Here is a 23,936-nt window from a genome sequence, read left to right as displayed (position 1 = left end):
AGACAAAGAAACCCATCTGGGGAAATACGGTGGCCTTCTGGCTGACAGTGTGTCTGACACTGGAAACATCTGGCAGTGACACATGACAGAGTGTGTGCTGTCTAAACCTCCGTGAGTCCAGTCAGAGTGAGAAACTGTCTGTGAGCTGATTCACTGACAGGACAGTCCTCACAACAGGGAAACGCCTACACAGAAATGGTGTGTGTGTGTGTGTGTGTGTGTGTGTGTGTGTGTGTGTGTGTGTGTGTGTGTGTGTGTGTGTGTGTGTGTGTGTGTGTGTGTGTGTGTGTGTGTGTGTGTGTGTGTGTGTGTGTGTGTGTGTGTGTGTGCTTCCGTCTCTTTGGAGAAATACTCGTGTTTGAATCCTGAAGTGCTGACCCAGCCTTCACCCTGTGTGGCATACAACAGCATGCGTTTGACACTGACATTTTTGTACTTTAATTAAATATCAAGACTTCACTTTTCTCTGATTTTTTTTCATGCCCTTGAAGAAAAGATACTTTGACAATGTAAAATAGGAAAGAATGAACAGCTGAATGTGCTTGTAAAACGTGCATTGAAAATAAACTTTCATAAACACTGTTTGTAGTTGCATTTTCTAGATGACAATCACAAATGCCAGCATCAATAAGAGTAAATATGAATCTAAACAAAAATAATCATCCTCAGGTGATTGAACATTGTGATTAAAAACGAAATGAAGATCATAAAATTGATACTGTAAGACATTTGAACACAAACAATACAATTGGACTATTGCATGTATGTTCTCTACTCTTTTAAAAGTCTCTAAACAAGTTTTCGTCTTAAAAGTCTCTAAAATAAAGCCTCACGTTAATTTAGTTTCTACTTCCTGTTTAAACTCAGAAATGAAAAGAAATGTTGTGTTTGTTGTTACTCGACTTGGATATTTGAACAAAATGATCTGTTTTGGAGTTTGACACTAAAAGACATTTAATCTGCAAGTCTCAAATCCATGTGGACTTTTGTATCCAAAAGGTAAACATTTGAAATTGTAACTATTTGCATTTAAATACTGAATTGATTCTACAATAGAGCATTCAATCAGATAAACTACCTAATTGTCTTCTTTTCCAGAAGGACTTCATTTGAGAAGACTGAAGTGACCTTTAATTTGTTAAACGCAGCGACTTCCTGTGTTCATTTCAAAGTAAAAGCCTTCTAGCGTTTCATACGTAGGCTAGTCCAACTGTATGTTTTTGACCTCCTCTTGTCAGTCTAATTGAAATGGTTGTCACTTTGATTAAATACATTTATGTCGTGGCCATCAGAAATATCTCCTCATATTCTCTGTAAAACTTCAGAATATAATTGATTTATTTAAGTGATTAAATCATTAATGCTGATTAGTTTATTGGCCGATACACATTCAAACGTATAAATAAGGGGAATATTAGCACTTAGTTTCCACCTTTAAGCACTGTCATGGTTCTGCCTTTCAGTTAGTTGGGTTTCCTGCTTTACTTTGAAATCCCTCACCTTTGGCGTCTGTTCACTTTACTTCCTGCCATCGTGTTATTTTCCCGCCAATTCTTGCACCTACCTGGCTGTCACGAGTCTTTCGGCCCTCTGTGAGTTTAGTTCTGCTTGTCCTGCCTTTTAGCTGCCAGTCCAGATTGCTTGTGTTAATCGCCGTGAGTTACGAGCTTTGCAGCTGTTTTACTTCTAGTTAGTTCTCCTACAGGATGATTTTCGCTCTTCCTGGTTTTGCGTCCTTGAGGTTTTTTTTTTTTTTTTTTTTTTTTTTTAAACCTGCAGTTTGCACGTTCAAGCTCAAACTACCGGTTTCAGTGTCGTGCGTTTGGATCCTCCTCCTTGTTTCACTGTGTAAAACACAACACACTGGTCCAGAGCATCTTTCAAACTCCACGTCTCGGCCCCACCCGGACAACCCTCCCTCCTTTCCCCTCCCTCCCGTGGAGAGCCTCCCGCTGCTTCCCGTGACACTTCCTCAGTACGCGGACACCTGCCACACGCACCCTCACATCGGGTCCTTGCCCCCTTTGGCAGACGGCAGCAGCGGGTGTGTTTTTTTTTTTTTTCCGCCTGGTGTCGAGTACCTGCACTGATGGGAACCTCGGAGTCTTTCCAGTAGCGGTGTGTGTGTGTGTGTGTGTGTGTGTGTGTGTGTGTGTGTGTGTGTGTGTCGTCCTTTCCGCAGTTGAGAGAGGAGCTCTCCGTCGGAGCGGGACAGCACCATGAAGTTGGCGGTCCTCCTCCTCCTCCTCCTCCTGTCGGTGTCTTCCCCGCTGTCCCTTGCCAGCATCGCAGGTGAGAACACTCTTTATCCATGTTTTTTTGTTTTTTTTCTGAATATTTCTTTAAAACCCAAACTGTGTTGTTTCTGTTTGGAGAACAAGCCTGACGAGATTAACGCTCCGACAAAACAGACCATGTGGGGCAACATCCGCTGATATATCGACTCCGTATAACCTCTGATGACCTCGTCAAACAAAAAGATCTATTTGAATGTCCAAAAAGAAAGCTATTGATTCTTTACAGCAACATTTTCATTTATTCCCCTGTCTCAGAAACTGAGTCAGAGGATGCAGACTCGGAGTTCAGTATGCTGCTCAGCTTTCATTCCACGTTTACAGGTTTTTTTTTTCTGCATTTCTCATCATTATTATTATTATTATTATTATTATTATTATTACAGTAATGAAATAGAAATGTGCTGTTTGGAACTAATAGAGGTGTTTGTAGGATGTTATTTTACCATGTTCCACTGCGCTCCTGGATCACACAGTGATGTGCTGGCCCAGCTCTTTTTCTGTTAAAGTTGATTGGTCATCAGACAAACAGGAACACAGGTGTCAGATATCCATGTCCAGCTCTCTGCACCTGTCCTTGAAAGTACAGACAGAGCTTATGGGATCAAATGCTCCATCATGTGGCTTTTAAAAGTGTGTTTGCTTGGCGGTATACTTATAGATTTATTTACCTGAACAGATGTGAAGCCAGAGGAGAAACCAGCAGCAGGTCAAAGGTTAACACACTTCCTCCTTTTCAGCAGACACATCCGGTCTCACACTTGATGTCCCGTGTGACCGACATTATATATCTATTATCAACATTACAGTTCCTGTCACTGCTGAGATTTCATCTCAGGCAGACTGATGTGCTGACTGCCCAGCTTCTGGACACAGAGAAATTATCCATTCATTTCCTGCTCCGTTTGAAGTCCTGTTTGTCACTCCTCGTTTTATCCGGTACCTTGATGTATTGTTTGATGCATTTACACAGTTTTTTCTGCACTTGATGAACATTTCACGAGTGCAATACACTATCCATCAATCCCGATTAGATTCAGTGATGCTGTCCAAGCAAGTAATGCTTTCCGCAAAATAGACAATTCAATTGATGTTTCAAGTGCAAAACTTCTCCAAAGAGCTTCTTCAATATCAGTGGTGTTACTAAGTTTAAATTGTGACGAAGATTTCACTGTACATGAAACAGGTTCTCATCTACCGTCACTAGCAAGACATTAATTACTTGAAATGGTCTACTTTCCACCCCTGTCTATTGAAATGGCAGCATTGGCTAATAATTGTAAAGGTAGGAGGACTGTTGTTAGTCCACATTCTTCCTCCTTGTTCCAGCTCCAAATGAATTTGTGTCGTTGGCGGAGATGGAGGACGCCCTGCTCAAGAACCTTTTCCAAGGCTACCAGCGCTGGGTCCGGCCCATCCATCGTGCCAACGACACCATTAAAGTTCGATTTGGACTCAAGATCTCCCAGCTGGTTGATGTGGTGAGATCACACCTACAAGCACATTGACTACATTTGTTTGCAAATCAACACTTTAATACACAGCTGAGCGTTTGACCTTAATCCAAAACAAAATTTCACAGTATTTCACAGTGTTTCACAGCACAGATGAGTTTTCCACAAACCATTTTCAAAACACTGAGGTAATTTTCTATGTATATTATAACCGTCAATCAGGCAATAAATGAATTATGCAAAAGACAACAAAACTTATACACTACTGTACACCAAAGCTATCAAAATACTTCTCTGAATTACATTATTTTACTGGATGACATGATCTTTCAACCTGCGCTTGTATCTTATTTTGAAGTAAAATGATTAGATTAGATTTAGACTTTATTAATCCCGCAGTGGAGACATTTAGTAAATACGCTCCAAATACGCTAAGCTCCAAATCTATGACTGAAAATGGTCCCCAACAAAATTACTTTTTTCTTGTGCCTTTCTTACGTTTGTTGAAAACTATATTCCTGAGCTGTATTAGTAAATCATTAAGCCTTTTTTTTTTTTTTTTTTTAAATCAATGGACATGGGGCCGAAAGCCACAGCCATGTCTGGGAAGCAGGAAAGTATTGAGAGATGGATGAACACATTCTTGAGTTTGTTCTTTCTATGGGATTTGTTTTAATAATAAAAGCAAGTTGTAAGCCTGACACACTGCGAGGAGGCAATGACTGAAAAAAAGTCTCGCACAAAGGAAGAGAATGAGTAAACAGAATTAAATATATAAGAAAAAAAAATAACAAAGGTTGTTTTTGAGCTGAGAAAGGATGTTGGATGTTTATTCTTGTTTCAGCAGTGTCTCTGTCCATAGTGCTGAACCCAAACAGGCCACTGGCAGCTGCACACTGTGGCGCTTTCCATGGTCCTGAAATAGATCTGGAACACTCTCTTCATATCTTAAACTACACAGTCGCTCTCTGGAGTGTTCCTTTAATATTTCAGAGGCTGGCTGTGATAGGTTGAGATGGTTTAGGTGTTCAGTAGGAGACAACTGCGGATGCTAATGGAGGAACCACTCTACTTGGCTTGAAATATTTATCTCACACCAGTTTAGATTTAACTCTTCATCCCTCTTCCTTCCACCAAAGACGACCAATGATGAATTAAACAAGGCCCCTTCGTGTTTGTGTCGAATAAAAGGATTTTGGTTGATATGTTGGATTCAGGAAAAGAGAAAGGAAGAGGGAGAGATAACCGTAAACACAACAGCTCGGCCATGCTGCGTATGAGTCTGCTGCATGGCTCTCTATTAGATTATGGTTCACCTCTGGTCTGTGTGATCACCAAAACATCCAACTCACTCTGACAGCTGAGGCCTGGGCTCGATATGCTGAACAGATACAGTTTTCAATATGACTGTTTCGCTTTTGCCAGGTTGATTTCTCTGAAGTCTCTTCTCCATAGTCTTCCTTCTGAATCTCAAACTGGGTTCCAGTGATGTGGAATAAACCTAAGTTATCTGCTCTCCATCTTTGTACTCCTGTCTTCTTCTATTTACCTCTCGATGTATTTATATTGCTTCTGCTGGGTCCACTGCACCCACCTTTTGGTTTTATGTTTCTGTTTTCTTGTTTGCTGAGGAAGTGGCAGTGACGGATAAATTAGATTCTTCCTCGTTTCATGAAAAGAGAGACGATTATTTTAGTTTACTTTCAACCAAGTTTGTCATAGTCTGCTAATCAAATCTAATGCCACCAAGAAAAGGTTGGGTCAGAAAGCTGTGAACAATTTACATCACTTAAGTAGAGAATAACATTTTTAGTAACGTAAAACAAATGGAGCGATGCTTGCGTGCTAGTTCAGGCAGTCAACTCGAGCTGCTCCGTTCTGAATCATGTGACATTCCCCATACTCCATAAAAATCTGATATACACACCCTCCCAATCTCGATGCTAAACTCAGACTCTTGGGCTAAACATTTCAAATGTAAGTTGTACACATACCAACCAAAATCAAACATCTTTCTGTGCAAATCTGATAAATATTCAAATAATCTCTTCCAAAAATGATCACAAATATCACCAAAACAAAACTTTTTCCATCACAAGAAAACACATGACTTTGATTTTGTTTTTGTGAAGCCCATTATTATAAAAACTTGCTGTTAGCCGGTTTCATCACTAAAATATGCTTGGACATTGTTTTAAAAGTATTTGGTTATTTCTTCCTTTTCCTCTTCCTTTTCTTTGGTTATTTATTCCATTTCTTCCATCAGTCATTATCTGTCTTCTGTTTTAGGATGAGAAAAACCAGCTGATGACGACTAATGTGTGGCTGCGTCAGGTAAGACAAAAATAAACTGAGGCTATGTGGTCACAGTCAATCTTCACAAGTCAATAGAATAAAATAAAAACTGAATTTGATAGTTTCTATTGGAGCAAACAAAAATTGTTTTCTACTTACATTATTATTAACGAGTGTGCAGACAACAGCAAGCATTAGTGTGTATGAAGAGAAGATGATCAGAGAAGGATTTTGCAATTTAAAATGTACATTTATTTGTTTCCTCTCGTTCATTAACTGTAGCAGGTACATGACAAATTACTTTGCTGGGCATGAACATGATGATACTGATAACAGTGTCTGATATAGATTGAGTGGTGTCCCTTTATAAAAAACAAACAAAAAAACAGCTATAAAAACAGGTAGCAATATAAACAACTATACATTAAATACTAGGTCTTAAAGAGAACCTTTATCTACTCTTTCTTATAAGTGTAAATGCTCTAATTTTTGTAAGCCTTGGTTTTCAGACTTGAAGGAAACCCATCTTCTTTATTTGTATTTTACAATACTTTTATGTATATATAGCTTTGATTTCCTTTTACTGCTGATTGGTGATGGGAAGACAGAGGACCCTCTGATAAATGGGTTCCAACTCCAGGGGCAGAGACCGATACGTCTCCAAAACTTTGAGTCTTATCCTGTGTTTTGTATGGATGTTGACCAGGAGTGGATCGATTACAAGCTGCGATGGAATCCAGAAAAATATGGTGGAATCACCTCCATCAGAGTTCCCTCAGAAAACCTCTGGCTCCCAGATATCGTCCTGTATGAGAAGTAAGACTGCTGTGAAGTTGCACCAGCTAACTGACTGATGTTACTTCATGTGAAACTCGGACACTCTGCCAGTATGAAAAGTGAACTAAGAGAAAGAAAGATTTAATTTTCAAGATGTAACCAAAGTTTAATACTCTAATCTTTGCTCTGATCTAACATATGAACAGAAAGGTTATGCAACGCTAAGCTGCGATCGACAATGCTACTTTGATATAGTTCTTTAACCGTCAGTTTTCATTTAATTATAATTTTTTCTATTAAAAGCAATGAAAATATAATATGTAAATGTATTCTGTAAATGTAACTCTAATCAGAACAACAGATTGTTTGACTTTAGCTCCTTATTTCTTCAGTGCTGATGGCCGTTTTGAGGGCTCTCTGATGACCAAAGCTATTGTGAAGTTCAATGGTGCCATCACCTGGACGCCACCTGCCAGTTACAAATCTGCCTGCACCATGGATGTCACCTTTTTCCCCTTCGATCGGCAGAACTGCACCATGAAGTTTGGGTCGTGGACCTATGATGGCAACATGGTGGACCTGGTTCTGATGGACAACCAGGTTGATCGGAAAGACTTCTTTGATAACGGGGAGTGGGAGATACTCAGTGCTACTGGTGCCAGAGGAAACAGAAAGGATGGCTTGTATTCCTACCCCTTCATCACATACTCCTTCATCCTGAAGAGGTTGCCGTTGTTCTACACGCTCTTTCTGATCATTCCGTGTTTGGGTTTGTCCTTTCTGACGGTTCTGGTGTTTTATCTCCCGTCGGATGAGGGAGAGAAGCTGTCACTCTCTACCTCCGTCCTAGTGTCACTCACTGTGTTCCTTCTAGTCATCGAAGAAATCATTCCCTCCTCCTCCAAGGTGATCCCACTCATCGGAGAGTACCTGCTCTTCATCATGATCTTCGTCACCCTCTCCATCATCGTCACTGTCTTTGTCATCAATGTGCACCACCGCTCCTCAGCCACCTACCACCCGATGTCGCCGTGGGTGCGTAACCTCTTCCTTCAGAAACTACCTCGATTGCTCTGCATGCGAGGACACACAGACCGCTACCACTACCCAGAGCTTGGTCCTGAAAGCCCGGAGCTGAAGCCTCGCTCTGGAGGTCGGAGAGGAGGCCAGAGGGCGAACAGTGGAGCCCACAGACAGGCGACTTCTGAGGGAAAGGAGGACGAGGCCTGGGCCACCATGTTGGATAAAGCCATCTCTTCAGTGCGCTACATCAGCAGACATATTCGCAAAGAGCACTTCATCCGTGAGGTGTGTGTGTGTGTGTGTGTGTGTGTGTGTGTGTGTGTGTGTGTGTGTGTGTGTGTGTGTGTGTGTGTGTGTGTGTGTGTGTGTGTGTGTGTGTGTGTGTGTGTGTGTGTGTGTGTGTGTGTGTGTATAGTATTACTATATATAAGAATTATAAAGGTTAGGGGCTTGATATTTTTATAATACATGTTTTTTTCTTCCATACGGTGTCTAACCTCTGCTATTTTGCAGGTTGTACAAGACTGGAAGTTTGTGGCCCAGGTGTTAGACAGGATCTTCCTGTGGGCCTTCCTCACTGTCTCAGTGCTGGGCACCATCCTCATCTTCACTCCAGCTGTGTACCTGTTCCTGAAAACCCCTCCTCCAACTGCGAGTGAAGATCCACCTTCAAACTAGCAACAGTAACGCAGCCCTTTCACATGCGTCCTACAACCCGTTTCAACAATCTATAGACATGTTACCACTAAGCAAGAAGAAACCACTGCAGGTACTTTTTGCAGGAGCACTTTGACTCTGACTTTCTTCTCCTGATCCACTCTGTAAAATATTGTGTGTGTCCTCAAGTCAGTATGTGTATACTGTGCAAACCAGACGTGTTTCAAATCATTATGATGGCATAACATTTGGTTTGTAGATAAATATGACAATCTCGGTGAAAGGTTAGTAGCACCACTGTTACTTCTCAGCCTGCTAACTGCCAAAAAAACTGAAAGTCAAAAAAACAAATCCTACACAAAGTGGCGTCCAGCTATCAGTAAACTATATCACACTATTTTAAAAGGTATTTAAGCTCAAAACTGAATGAAACTTGAAAGTAGAGACTAAAAGTCCAGCCAACTTTATTCAGCGTACAATGAAATAATAAATGCACTGCAAATTTGATTATTTATGTGCTTGACTGACACTTGTTTCTTATTGACATCGCCTTTAGTTTGATGCTTGTTGTTTTCCTGAAATGTGTCATTTTTCACAGGGCTGCAAAACAAACTTCCACACGGGGATAGAACAGTTTAAAACATGGTAAGTGGTCTGCACTCAAAATGCACCTTTTTATCTCAGCGTTTCACAATTAAAAAAAAAAAGAATGCAGTAAACTAAAATGCGGATGCTATGTAGCTTGGCTATTTGGAACTTCAACAGCCGTGATACCAAAAATAGCTTCTGGTACCAGGTACGATCCACAGAAAATGGAAAACCAAAACAAGCAGGTACCGACAGTTGAAAAGAGGCATGACCTCAAATGTCAAGCTACTACTTCAAAAAAGGTTTTTCTGTTATACATAATTATTCTGTCACTATTGAATTAACTATTATCTGAATCACAAATATCCACTTGCTGCAACTCCTTTTAAGTTGTATGTTGTAAGAAAAGCTCATGCTTAATCTCTCAAGGTATCAACAAAGTTTGAATTACCTTCCACATCTGTTTCCTCGACTGTCTCATCCTCCTCAAATCCCAAATTTGCTTTATGTATGTTGCCCCTGATAGGGAGCTAATTTCAAATAACATGAAGTCCACTGAATCAATGAAAACATCTTTAAATTACACATCCTCAAAAGTGCAGTGTTTGTATTCAGATGTACTTTGTCACCCTAATAAAGATCGTTTAAATACATGAGGCTTTATTTGTTATGGTGAATGCCATCTTTACTCCTGTTCTTTTCAATGAAAACCGGAGTACATAATATGCACAGAATTTCAAACAGTCACACTGATGTCAAAGATCATTTTAAAAAGGCACATGGAAAAGGAACATATTTAGGAAAAATATGTGAAACTGGTTTAAGGGATATTTGGAGCTGACAGCACCACCTAATATTAAAACCTGAGTGTTTTCCTTTTTTGAAAGGTTAGAAGAAAAGAAAACACAGACATCCTTTTTTTGTGTGTTATTTTTTAAAGAAAAAAATATTTCTTCCTTTCATGCATTTAAATTAAATCCCTATCAACATTCAAAGATTTGAGCCCACAAAAGCCCAACATGCAAGATGTATCTAATTTCCATTAGTTTATTTATATTTATTCAACTTTTGAGAACATTTACATTGTATATAAATTGTATTAGAAGACACAGAAAATCCTACACGAATAAGGAAGCATTATTGCAATAACAAAAAGCTATTTCATTTGCTTTGATTCCTTTATTTATTTTATTCTGAAATAATCTACATGTATACAATTTTTTTTTTTTAATTTTTTTTCGACATGCATGGGAACAAACAGGCACATTTCATACTCTATTGAGGCCTCAATGCTGGTATAAAATTGGGAAAATCATTTTCCATCCCAAAACTGAGTTGCACATTCAGATGCAGTTTCGTATTTAAATGCAAAACCAGTGCATTCCTCCATAAAAGTAATTCACAGCTGAAGTTAAAAATATAAAATATGTTAAAATGTATCTCTAGTCAATCTAAATCATATTAGGGTCAGTTTTTTGGGCTGTCCTTGGGTATTACTTTGACCACTCTATGGTGTCATTTCTCCTCAGTCTTCTTCTGTGTTTTCTACTTGTGTTGACCCATCTGACTGTCCAGGTGAGCTCGTGCGTTGCGTAGCATCTCCAAATAAAGTCTGTTGTTTTCCCTACAACACATAACCAGATCAAATTTATTAGAAAATTATTGTAAGGAAGTGTAATAAATCACATGATTTGAAAATCATATTAAAGAAAGCTATAGTACTCATGAAGGCATCAGTGTACAGTATAATGTGAGCACATTAGCAGCTTTACATGCAATTGCCTTAGTAACTTTAAACTATTTCACCTAATTTACAAAGAGATTTACTTGATGGATATTATCACATGTCAGTAGAGTGTTGAGGTTAACTGGGCAGAATGTGACACCGTCACTTGCAAAAAACGTAAAATGGATAAATGGTCTCACTCACGTCGCCACAGAGCGGTCAAACATCAGGTTACTCATGTCCATGTAATATTGAGCATCTGTACGAAGGGCCGTCCAGTACTCATTAGCCTGAGGAAGAGAACAACTTTAAAAGCCTTTGCTTTTGCAGTCCTTTGCAAGAAATTCTGCTCAAAGTGGCTGATGATGTGTATTCACCTGTTCCTGAATGGTGTAACCCCACTGGTTCTGAGAGTGGTGTGGATCCCAGTATCCCGACTGCCTCTTCAGCCTGATGAATCGCTTCGCCTCCTCTTCCTTCATGAACGGGGCGGCAAAAACCCCTGAACACAATAAAGATAATTATATTTTTAAAAGAGGAAAAACACTTTGATTGTTAAAAATGAATGAATTACAAGAGTTTTTATTTCACATAGTTAAATTATTATTTATCATAGATTAAAAACAGCATAGAATATAGACTTTTGATGTATGTAGATATCTGATCAAAATTGAAACTATAGATCTTAAAATGTAGGAATCTGATCGGCAATACTTGAATCATGGAAAGCTTGCTGTGCACGTCTCGAATGGCTGGTAATGATGGTGTAAATGCAGAGGAAATACAAATTTATTTAAGTTTTTTTTTAAGGGTTTTGTTTGTGTTTTCTGAGAATTATGCTGCAGTTTAGAGCTGGATATTATAACTCTAGATTAAAACATCAATATGTGTCAAACAAAGTTAAACTAGAAAATGACTTACCACTCAAAACAGCCAACAGGATCACAAACTTCATGTCTATGAAATGTTAAATGCAGTAAATACTTTAGAAGAAAAGTAGAAATATGCCTACATATTATAACTGATGCACATATATGTATATATAAAGTTATTTTAAAAAGTAGCAGATAGTGAGACTTACCTGCAGTGCGAGCTGTTGATCGGCTGAATGTGAGAGCGTCGTCAGGGCTCAGAATCTCTTGCCCAAATGTGAAAGTGAACAACAGTCCTTTTACAGGTTTTCTACCAGAAACCAGACAGGAATGAATGGACTCAAGCATCTGGCCTGGCTGGTCACTCAAAATAACCACTTATGTGTGTGCCAAAGCTTCAGCAGACCGTGCAAACACACACTGAGGTACCTCAGTGTCAGGCTGTGAGATTCAGCATAAAGATGGTGCTGTCTGGACTGTCTGAACAGTCACTAAACAAATGCAGTGCAGAAGTCTTGATTTGAGCAAATTCTCAGTATTGAACAATATAATTTTTAAGTTTGAGTTGTGAAATCAATTTTATTTCAATGCAACTTTTCCAACCAGATTTACCTGAAATAAATTAACATGAGTGGAAAGAATGTGCAAAAAAAATGCTGTTTATTTTGTTAATATTAGTACAAAATTATTGTTGAAATTTAGATCCATTACTTTATCAACCAAAGGATTCTTAATATATATCTAGATACTACTGTGTTTTTGTGCATTCCCCTCACATGATATTAGGCTACCATATTTAATTGACTCTGACTGAAACTATGATGCTGATTTCTTCATGTTGGTCTGCCCAGACACTGAATAATTCTACATTTAAACAACCATAAAATAGAATTTCAAGTGTATGATGTGTTTTTGTACTCTTGGAAGTATTACTGTATTTGTATTGAGGAATTGGGTGTACATCAACATTTGTTCCACTGGGTGGAGTCCTAACCCCAGTTATACAGTAGAGCAGTCACTGTTTCTGCTCCAGACATTTGCCCAACCTGTGACATAAATGGGGAAAAAAAAAATTATACTCAAGGTTTATGAAACCTGTGACAGTGGAAGAAAGTGAAGTTGTTCAAAAAGACTTGGAAAAATATCAACAACAAAAAACAAAACAATAAACCGAAAAATCTTGATCTCTCTGGTGCAGTAAATACAGAATAATTACTACTCGGGAATAAAAGTGACAAGATAGATGGTAATTTAAAGCTTGTTTTTGAATCAAATAATGACTGCCAACGACTTAAAATAAATTCAGTAGTAATACTTTTTTTTTTTCTACTTGTTTTTCACCACTTGGTGCTGCATTTAAGTCTTTCATCCTTAGAGTATGTGCTTGTGAATTTCTTTGTGTAATGTAAAATTTACACTCCTGCTTAAATGCTGATGCAGCCACCTGAAAACGACCAGAGTAAGGATAAGAGTTAATTCACAGAGACAATAACCACGAGTCCAGCAGAAGAAAAAACATTAATAATTTCAACTATTTATGAACTTAAGCATTCCTAATTAAGTTCATATAGATGCTTGACAGTAGTTTTGTGCAACAGTATGAACCTCTCTGAAAACTTTTCTTTGACATCATTTTTGTCCATAAACACAATGCACAAACCATTAGAAACTCCTAAGTGTGTGTGTGAGTGTTCTGACCTTTGTTTGACCTCTTATAATAAACTGAGTCACCACTTGTACAGTGTAACAAAGACAAATGGTTAGCTTGCTGCAAGACGATAGAGGAGGAGCTTTTTCAGGCTGACCACGATGCACTTCATCATGCGGGCTAGATTTTTACCATAGGCTGTATATATAAGACACACAGACATTTCAAAAGAACAAAGAAGTCAGGATGCTGTCTAAAATGTAAATAAAAACAGAATGCGATGATTTGCAAATCATGTAAACCTATATTTAACTGAAAATAGACCAAAGACAACTTATCAAATGTTGAAACTGAGAAATATTATTGTTTTATGAAAAATGGATACTCATTGTCAATTTGATGCCAGCAACACATTTGAAAAAAGTTGGGAAGAGAAAAAAAAAAGACTAGAAAAGTTGTGGAACGATACAAAAAAATACACCTTGTGGAACATCTCAACGAATTAGGTTATATATGTAGAAAAACAGCATCCCAGAGATTCAGTGTCTGTCAGCAGTGAAAATTTACATTATTATTTTATTGTTTGAATAAATTGTTAAAGAAGTAGAGAATCCAGAGAAATCTCTGTACGCAGGGGACAAGGCCGAAAACCAATATTGGATGTCCTTGATATTCAGGCCCTCAGGTGGTACTGCAATAAAAACAGACACAATTCTGTAGTGGGAATCGCTGCATGGGCTCAGGAACAGTTAGGTAAACCATTGTCTGTGAACACAGTTCATTGCTGCATCCACAAATGCAGGTTAAAACTACAATTAAACAATTAAAAGATAAAATCACATATAAACATGATCCAGAAATGCCGCCTTCTTCTCCGGGCCCAAGCTCATTTAAAATGCACTGAGGCAAAGTAGAAAACTGTCCTGTGGTCTGACAAATCTGAATTTTAAGTTCATGAAAATCATGGATGCAGCATCATCCAGGCTAAAGAGGAGAGGGACCATCCAGCTTGTTATCAGCACTTAGGTCAAAAGCCAGCATCCATGACTGTATAGGGATGCATTAGTGCACATGGCATGGGTATCTTGCACATCTAGGAAGGCATCATTAATGCCTGCAGTCCAAATTCAAAATGCTACAAAGGAGACCTCTGAAATCCTATATCAAGCAAAAAGGAGACATTTCACTTCCAAAACTCAAATAACTGGTTTCTTTACTTCCCAAACATTAACACAGTGTTGTTACCCTGTCCCAACTTTTTTGGCCATCCAATTCAAAATGAACATATATTTTTCATAGAAACATAACATTTCTCAGTTTCAATACTTGTTGTATGTTGTCTTTGATCTACTTTCAATTAAATATGTTTAGCATGATTTGCAGTTAATCACATTCTCTTTTTATTTGCATTTTACACAGCGTCCCAGCATGTTTGGAAACAAGGTTGTATTTGAGGGGCAGAAAAGCCACATATTAATTGTTCTTTTCATAACTTTCCTGGCTGAAAACATGTCATATGTGCACATATTTCTGAAAAGATAATACATGACAAGTATGCATGCACAATTGCAGAAACTGACACTTAACACACATACTTACACACAGAAATGCCAATTCACAAATGCATGCACACACAGACATACACACCTTGGCATCTTGCACACATCAAAGGTAGCGACTCAGACAAAAACTAAAACTCATCTGACCCCATTCTATCACACACATGCACACTTGTGCACCCTGCTGGGATAGGCGAATATTTCAAATATTGAATACAGGAACGGGAAAGTGATGAGATGGATGTTTAACCAAATATTTCCTTCATGCATTTGTCATTTTTAAAAGTGCATCCTGAGACATCTTTCAGTGTTATCATTGACTTCAGCCGCTTTTGCTTGTACTGTGGTGTTCACATATGTCCTCATATAAGCGGAATAACATAGCTCTGATTCTGTTGTGGTTAATTATGTACGCTAGGTTTGTTTTATGTGGTAGAAAAAATACCATAGGGATGTGGAGGGAAGAAAAAAGACAAAGAGAAGAAAGAAAAAGCAACTCCACATTAAGTCCATTCACGGATCACCCCTCATTTATAGAAGATAGAGAATTAATAGCTCCCTCTACTCTTCTCCTCTGCTTTCTGTTGTTCATCTCTTATTGGTAGAGAGCTGCATTTAGGGAAAAATAGCATACCATTGATGCAGATGGCTTGACGACCCTCATGTCAGCCAATTTGCCCTCCAAGACCCCTGGCTGACATGAGGGTCATCAGCTGATGCTGTTCACCTGGGCCTTCCAGGCTATAAAAGCTGGCACATTTGATTAGTCTGTCTCTCTCCTCTGCTGGGTCTCTGGTTTGGTTTGACTTGGTTAGGTTTCATTTTGTTTCTTACAGCTCCACATCTGCACATCTGCACACTACACACATTACTGACTAACTGACTTTATACTTAAGTTTTCTTAATTCAATTCATTTTACACTAAATGATCATGTGTGGTCTCCACATTTTGTCCTTCCTCTGAGCTGGGTCGGGACAGCAGTGTAATTAGTGAGAAGTTCAAAATTAGATCAGGATGTTGAAATATCAACTGTATCTACAAGTATTTTTTATTTTCTCTAATTTTTCATGTTTGAACAAATGTGTTAGCTTAATAAAAGTGTTGGGCTGGTACCTACATTGACCCTTTAGGGTGCTGAATCTCTGTGGTGCTGCTAAAAAGTCTATTTGCTGTGTTGTTTTACCTGATGATAATCAGATGTTTTAGAAAGCACCTCCTTTTTCTGTCTTTGTAATATTTTAGGCTGGTGTCCCACCAGTGTGAAATACACCCTTCAGTCGAGTAAGAGATACTCTGCCAGTGTCACATTTTGCCTCATCTAGGTGTAAAAAGCACATGCATGTATGACCAGGATGTTTTCATTCCCAGGGCATCAAATACTGCTGCGGTCATGTAACAAACTACAAAGAGTGATAAAGTCCACATCAGAGGGAGGCTTGATGGATGGAACAAACACAAGACTTTGACCTGGGATTCTGGTGTTTGAGTCCATGAAAGCAAAAATCAACGGGAGTTTCTTTTAGGTAATGTAAGTTACTTGCATAACGTAAAGTATTTACCTTGCGTAATGTATGTTAAGTAATTCATGTGACAGATGTAATGTTACTTATGTAAAATTTCTTATCTTTATCCAAACTTTTCCCAAACCTAAAGACATGTTTTTTTGTGTCTAAACCTAAGACACCTGACTTCACGGACAATATGTACAGAGTGACGCAGGAGGCAACACAGAAAAAATAGACTTATGGTGCAGCAGATCAACACACTCATTGCATAAACACACACATACAACAAGTGCTTGAATACTGTATGTATACCCAGATGTACACCCTATAGGGGTTACAGTATAATGTAATGGAACAAACCTACAAATACGCTCCAATTTCAGACAATGCCAGCAGCCCTTTACATGTGCTGTCAGACGTTTTGAATTGACATTATTTATCTTTTATGTTTTCTTGTAATACACGTCTTTTTGTCACACACGCCAAAAAACAAAGCTTTACAAAGAATGAGCGGATTTTTTCATGAACTTGTTTTTCATGAGTAGAAGAAAACTAATTTAGTATTTAGTAACTTTGACGCCTTTTAACGCCTGCATGCTACTGCTGGTGACACAGAACAGTGCTGCTGGTGATTTCAGCACTATGGACAGCACTTTGTAAACTTTAGTAAAGTTAGTGGTAGTGATGACAAAACTTTTAGCTTTTATTTCACAGTTGGTTCAGTATTTCTTTGGCAAAATGTGTTTAATACCTGCCTTCTCACTGGCTAGAGGTTTGCCCAGGGAAAGCATGAAGAAGGATGAAGGTTGTGATCAGAAGTTTCATGGAGCCCCCGTGGCTGTCAGCCCACCTAAACCAAATCAGATCTAACAGCATAAATCTCCTCTGATGGAGCACCATGAGATGTGCACATGTGGAGAATGGGAAAAAAAAAAACCCTGGTCTAATAGCACCAGCACAAGACTGCCTCTCAGATAATACGTCCTTGTTTCATAGAGTGGAGATGATAGAAGGAGCCAGGCGGTGCGAACATTTGGAGAAATACGCAGTGTTCCCCCTCATTGCCTGTCGGATCCTATTTCCGACTGCAATTATTTATGGACAGGAATAAATAGGTCATTTGATTATAAGCCAGCCTGGCACAAAAAGGAGACAAATGTGACAAAAATGCAGTTGATGAACCTCTTTGTAACACTGGGAAGTGGGAAATTGCAGCGTGACACACAACGCATTCATAAATGATAGTGTGCAGCTGTGGGAGAGGGAGACTTGACTGGTGATCTGTGCTTGCTTTATGGACCAGAGAAGCTATTCTTGTCCAGCACAGAGAGAAACAGTGAGATGAGTGATGCGTGTGTTCCTCGCAACACCTCTATGACCTTGCCTTTGATTTAAACCTGCATTATCTGATTTTATTTGGCCTCAACAAGTCTTGTGGGGATTTTATCCTTTGTTATAAAATTGATGAGAACAGCTTTTAGGAATAAGTGAAGTATTGTTAAGGGGTAAACGATCATTGAGTAATATCAAAATTTGAAACTTTACTTTTACTTCATGGGCACACTGTAATTTCTATGTTTAAGTTTTTAATCCCTTGTGTATAGCACATATGACCTTGCCAAAGTATGTATGCACAAGTCAGACTGGCAGGGTAGTCTCTGGGTTTAATGGAGAAAGAATGGTTTTGGCAAAGTATGGAGGCTCAAGTTATACTAGTTTAGATATAAAACAAGTAGAGCAGGGGTGGTGGGTGTGAATATGAAAGGGAGTATTTCTGGGATGCCAGGACTGCTGTTGAGTCTTCCCGAGGTGTCGTGGGCCTAACTTTGACGAAGGGAGATGCCCACTTACCCCAGTGAGACACTGCACTCTCTCCCCTGGTTTTGTACTGGGTAGTTTCTTACTTTGGTGTATGAGCAGAGCACGCATAGTGTTAGTTTGGAATCCTGTGATTTAGTGAGACGTTTGGCAGATAGTAATATTGAGTCAGTCGACCCTTGTGGTGTTATTCCGAATTAATTTGGCACCTTGTGTGTACTGTAAAACTAAAGGAATTACCTGACATTTTTTTAGATACACTTAGTCATTGTCTTTCCACAACTTACATGATAATATTGATGCCGCTTTATACAGTAAATATAAAGCTACAACCAGCACCTGATCAACTTACCCTTGTCTTGCATAGCCATATCTATCTCCACCATGCTGTGCCAGTGCAGGAGAATAGTCTGGTTACATCCATATATAATTCTGATATTTGGGAGAAAAAAAAATACTCTGGTTTGTTTTTATTTCTTTAAATCAATCACAGTTTATGAGTATGTTATTTTTGACTGTGATAGTGGCTTGGGAATGTTGTGATGAATTGCCTTCTAATAATTTACCCTCAACCAATTTCCCGTTGAGGAAAAATGTATTGTTTTGAGATCTGTATCAATGTCTTTCACCTCACTCTCTGTTGCTTTCCCAAAATGTCAAAGTTTTCCTTTCAGGACAAAATGTTCTCCTGGCATCACCAGAGAACAGGAAATATGATATTAACAAACTTAATAACAAAGCATCTTGTTGTGCAAATAAAAAATACTAATTGATATCAACACGTTGATCAGTAATGATGATTTCTTCATCAAGACAAACACAGGTTTTTATTAACAGTAAGTCACAGTGACTTAGGCTCAGTGCATATGTGAGTGAAGCAGCAATAATAGGACACGCACACACACATGCGCACACACGCGCACACACACACACACACACACACACACACACACACACACACACACACACACACACACACACACACACAGTTGTGTTTCCATTACTTCAAAGGACTTGCATAAATGTTCTGCGGACTGACCCTAACCATAACTCAAACTTGCTTAAATTCTACTCTAACCTTTCACCTTATTCTAAAGGTAAAACCAGGTCTTCATATCAAAATGTCATGAGTTACGAAAATGGGAGGCTGGACCAGACAATGTGGATGTGTCCCCACAACATGAGTAATAGCTACAAGTTCACACACGCGCTCGCACTTACACACACACACACACACACACACACACACACACACACACACACACACACACACACACACACACACACACACACACACACAGAGAGAGAGAGAGAGAGAGAGAGAGAGAGAGAGAGAGAGACAGAGAGAGAAACGCAGATATTGAATTTATCAAGTCAGAAGAGTTTAACTCGATATTAACCTAAAAAAAAAAAAGATTTTCGGTTTCAGCAAAAAGAACCATTTTAGCCTTTAAGATTCACATCAATTGCAGCTGATTTATAGCCTTTAGGGATGAGGGATGACATGAAATTGGGTTGAAAAAACACAACATCCAGAGCGGCCGATTCAATTACAGAGTCGATCAGAGAAACTTTACTGTAGTTATTATTATCGCTATATGCAGCCTGGAGAGGCACGTGTGTGTGTGTGTGTGTGTGTGTGTGTGTGTGTGTGTGTGTGTGTGTGTGTGTGTGTGTGTGTGTGTGTGTGTGTGTGTGTGTGCGTGCGTGCGTGTGCGAGCGAGCGTGCGTGTATGAGTGAGGGAGTGCGTTCCTGATGCAGTGTAAACGCGCCAATCTGAACTCCACACTCTTGTCAGTCAGTCTCCGTATTTCTCACACTGCCCCTCTCCTCTCCGTCTCTCCCCAGCCTCATGTTCATTCCGCCGCCAAGCCGGAGCAGAGTCCCTGTCTAGCCGACACCGAGAGCCCACTGCCGGGCGCCGGCGGAGTTCACTGAGCGGTGCCAGGATGCGGTGCCACAAGTTTTGGGGATCATGTTCGTTTGGATTTTATATTTGGACAGCCATCCTTTTCAAAGGTAGGTTTGGGAAGTTTATTTGCTGGTTCTTCATTAATTTAGACTACATGAATTAAATGTATGAGGTTTGATGAAACTACAGGAGATTTTGACTGAAAAATTACTAACATTGATGTGTTTTGGATGATTAGGCTTTAGTTGATATTCTATAGAGACGAATGGGCTTTGGTGTGGTCTTTTTTGGAATCATTTATTGCTATTAGGGAAGTTCTGTAAGGTTAAAAAACTATTAAAATGAATAGGAAGATTTATAAATCGACTGGAGGGAATTTATGCTGTGTTGTTTTATTCATATGATAAGCAAAACAGAGTTTGTAGCTAGGCTATTTCAAGCTTGAGCGATAGAACTTTTTTATGTTTTTTCATTTTAAGGTGTGAAGCTACTCACAGTGAATCACTGTGATTTTATAGTCACCACATGTTCATTTGAATAACACTGACCGATGAATCTTTGAGTAGCCAGAATGAAATAGAAAAGAAATCCTCTCCTTCTCCACCCTGAATGTACTTCTCAGCAGTTTTTGTCCTGGGTACTTTACGTACCTCAATTCATTATCAAAAGAGTTATTTTTAAACACTGTGTTAATGTCTGCATGCATTTATGTGTGCACACATTTATGTGTAAGAGTGTGCACATTCTTGTTTGCTTATTCGTGTGCAATGAGATGTGCATGCATGAGTCTATAATTCTCTCCTAAGTCGCATCCCAACATCACCAGCAACATCATTAACATCATCTGTAACATCTGGGTTGTTTACTTACCAGTTTCTGAAACAGCGGCTTTGCTGAAGCTTCAAACCCTTCACTTGTATGTCAGTGCGTACACTTTGAGCACCATATGCAAACTCGAACTCGCCACCTTCCACTGCTCCCACTTCACCATGCTGACCCAGTCAGTGTTCATGTTGAGGAGAAGATGGGTTGGCGGGGTGGGGGGGATGGGCATTTTACCTATACAAAAACTAATGGTGTGTTAAAGAGGGTGGATTACATGCTGACCCATGACAGGAGGCCTCTGCTGTCTCTCATGTTTAACATGAAACACAGTATTGCTGTCTCATGTTGGGGCAATATTGGTGTTCAGTATTCATCCTGCTGTTAAATATACTTTAAAAGACATATACACAACTATTTTCAACCACACAAATTCATGTCATTTAGTCTCAAAATCAATATTTTTGACTCTTTCTTTATTATCTTAGACAATTTACAAAAATCACCCAACAAGTAAAGAACTTCTTTGCTAATATTTCTCAAGAAATTGCTGCAGTGTTTTTAATCTTCAGTTTGAACTTTAACAATACATGTTAAAATTAAACAATGGAGAAGATGGAAATGAAAAACAATAGGATAGAACAGAAATGTTCACTTATCTTTCAAATGGTTATCAAAAATCAAACACAGACAACCCCTTCACCACAGTTCAAACAGGACATCTATGAATGTCTGTGTCATGATGTGTCATGTTTGACTGATGGAAGCAGAATAGAAGCTCATGAGGCTTTTAGGATGGGGATTAAAGAACCAGCTAGCCGCTTGTAAGCTTGTTATGTGCACATTCACTGTGCTTTTGATAAGCAGCTTTAGTCTGTCAAGGGAAACACAATACAATAGCCGAAAATCACAAGATATAGGACATGTTAGTTTCCTTGAAACTGAGGCACGATTTTGCAATAACTTATGCTCCACACAGCCAGACACTATGGGGGGAGACATGACAGGGTGACTCTAAAGTCCTCAACATCTAAAGTTGCAGGTGTGACTGAATCAATTTACACCTCAGCGACAAGTATTATTTTGCGTGATATTCAGGTGTGTCCAACAAAAATACAAAAAGCTACCTCTGAGATAAAACAGTATTCCTGACCTTCACTCTGTGAATGAGAAATGGGTAAGCGTGAAGTTGCACGACCCAGATGCTGCAATGATAATTGCTTGATTTCACTGTAATGCCACTTCTCTCAATGTCGTCTTCTGTCTCTCTTGTTTTTAATCTTTTCCTCTTGCGAAGCCTCCCACAGACTGCCTTTTTCTTGATTCTTCCATGCTCAGTAATATTTTCCTGTCTCTGCTCCTTAAACATGGATTTAATGAAAAATGGGTTTATATCAGATTTAAAAAAAATAGTAAACCATTTGTGCTGCCTTTAAATAAACTTAAATATTTTAAAGAGTGAAATGGATGCCCGCAACTAAACAGTTTTAGCACTTTAGCATCTTGACAAACCACAGGGCCTTCTTTGAGCTGTTTTAGCTCCTAAACTGTAAAGCCCAGTAGGGTTGTATCCAACACAGTTGAGATGCAAGAGCTGTGCACTCAGTGTTGCACCAAAGCAGAGGTCTCAGCCTCTGGATTAGGATTAAACATCCAGTGGTTTTAGGACACCGAGCCCTTGACCATAGATTATAAATCTCTCCTATAGGAATTCATCCATTCAAATTCCATTAACACACAACACCATACGATCTGATCTCGTCTCACCAGTGTGGACCGTCACATGATGCTGGAAATGATGGGTTAATGGATACCCTCATGGCTCGTCAGTTGATTTAAAGGTCACACACACAAAACGGTAATGAGCATGTGTGCATGCACTTGTTTTACTTTCCAAGAAACACACAACTAGAAGCAGAGTTGCACAAAGAGGTGACATTGGTCAGATATAGAAAGTGTAAGGTTGAAGTCTCTTGTGTTAATATTTTTTTTTTTCACTGTTAAGTTCTCATTTACTATCCCTCATCTGTCCCTTGTTCACCGTCCCCTTATTTACCACTTTTACCCTCATACGTTACTTGTTTTTCATGGACACACTGCCTTTCTCATGCTGTTTTGTTTGTTGTGTCTGAAGATTTTAAAGACTCAAAGCTTCTTATACATTTTGTTATTGCCAGTTGGAACTGTATTAATGACTTAAAAACATTGTATGAATTAAGGTCGTCAGAAGTAGGAGTGTAAAAGAAAATGCTGCAGCACTCCCTGGTGGATAGTAAAGGAGCTGCACGTCCACAACGAAAAAAATAAAAAATAAAATATTTTTTGCATATTTTGTTATATTAATATTTTAATTATATGCTGAGCTCATTATGTGGTCGACAGTTGATCTTAGTTTACAAACTTTAAGTCTGGCTGGAAATGACATTGAAGGTCAGAGAGTCATGTTAAGCGTCTGAAGTGACGTAATGGTGAACGGCGCAACACCTCAAGAAAATAACAATAGCCAATTTCTGTTTTTTTAAATTTATTTTATGAAGCCATCAGAAAAATAAGCACGGAGCGCATCAAAGTTAACATGTGACAGCCGCCCCGGCAGCACACACAACGACAACGCTTATTCAAGCGAGCTGAGAGGAAGATGCTCGCAGGTTAACGTGCAACATGGAGGGCGAAAATATGTGCTTGACGAGGAAAGTTTATTTTTTTATAGCACATTTCATACTTCCTAGTAAACCGGCCCTAAATGCACACTAGCCTTTTTAAAAAAAATTTTTTTTATAAACTATTAGTTTGATGCTCTTTGAATACTAACTTTGTCAGTGGTCGATGCTATTATCATCAATATATTTTGTAATTTTGGCTTTCATCGACAGTTGTAAAGTGTTTGTTTCTGCCTGCTATAAGATCATTGCCTGCTTTGGGAGTGAATACCTCAATGGTTTATCAATATTTTTTGTGTGAACCTGGCTTTATTATGAGCCAGT

The 23,936-nt window shown here is 38.9% G+C and overlaps 3 protein-coding genes across 7 annotated transcripts in view; 2 read left to right on the top strand and 1 right to left on the bottom strand.

The window, feature by feature from the left end:
- Positions 1-1,927: 1,927 nt before the first annotated feature.
- Positions 1,928-9,723, top strand: LOC138618645 (neuronal acetylcholine receptor subunit non-alpha-2-like). 4 transcript variants are annotated; one of them, XM_069694525.1, is made up of 7 exons: positions 1,928-2,044; positions 2,183-2,292; positions 3,624-3,775; positions 6,038-6,082; positions 6,750-6,859; positions 7,213-8,128; positions 8,357-9,723. In XM_069694525.1, the coding sequence occupies exons 2-7, from the start codon at positions 2,220-2,222 to the stop codon at positions 8,519-8,521; spliced, it is 1,461 nt and encodes a 486-aa protein (XP_069550626.1). In that variant the 5' UTR covers positions 1,928-2,044; positions 2,183-2,219; the 3' UTR covers positions 8,522-9,723. The 4 variants fall into 4 exon arrangements, 3 of the variants coding, with proteins under 3 accessions (XP_069550626.1, XP_069550625.1, XP_069550627.1); XR_011310747.1 differs by lacking the exon at positions 1,928-2,044 and having other exon boundaries at positions 2,137-2,292; positions 8,357-8,612; positions 9,099-9,723; XM_069694524.1 differs by lacking the exon at positions 1,928-2,044 and having other exon boundaries at positions 2,137-2,292.
- A 539-nt stretch (positions 9,724-10,262) lies between these two features.
- LOC138618646 (uncharacterized protein C3orf85-like) lies at positions 10,263-11,923 on the bottom strand. Its single transcript, XM_069694527.1, has 5 exons — positions 11,896-11,923; positions 11,736-11,771; positions 11,192-11,316; positions 11,019-11,104; positions 10,263-10,712 (listed from the first exon to the last, which is right to left on the bottom strand). Exons 2-5 carry the CDS (start codon positions 11,767-11,769, stop codon positions 10,634-10,636), a joined length of 324 nt encoding a protein of 107 aa, XP_069550628.1. The 5' UTR covers positions 11,770-11,771; positions 11,896-11,923; the 3' UTR covers positions 10,263-10,633.
- An 8,090-nt stretch (positions 11,924-20,013) lies between these two features.
- LOC138618644 (neuronal acetylcholine receptor subunit alpha-7-like) overlaps positions 20,014-23,936 on the top strand; it is a 34,412-nt gene continuing 30,489 nt past the window's right edge. For both annotated transcript variants that reach the window (XM_069694522.1, XM_069694521.1), the window contains exon 1: positions 20,014-20,237. In XM_069694522.1, coding sequence (XP_069550623.1) covers positions 20,168-20,237 — 70 coding nt within the window. In that variant the 5' untranslated portion in view covers positions 20,014-20,167. The remainder of the gene's footprint in view (positions 20,238-23,936) is intronic.

This window comes from Brachyistius frenatus, unplaced genomic scaffold (genome assembly GCF_029030835.1).
Source record: "Brachyistius frenatus isolate BFR_SWC_R1_liver_20210118 unplaced genomic scaffold, ASM2903083v1 Contig_17, whole genome shotgun sequence".
Taxonomy (NCBI): Eukaryota; Metazoa; Chordata; class Actinopteri; family Embiotocidae; genus Brachyistius; species Brachyistius frenatus.
Note: the sequence above shows the minus strand (reverse complement) of the source record. Positions and strands in the feature narration are given on the sequence as shown.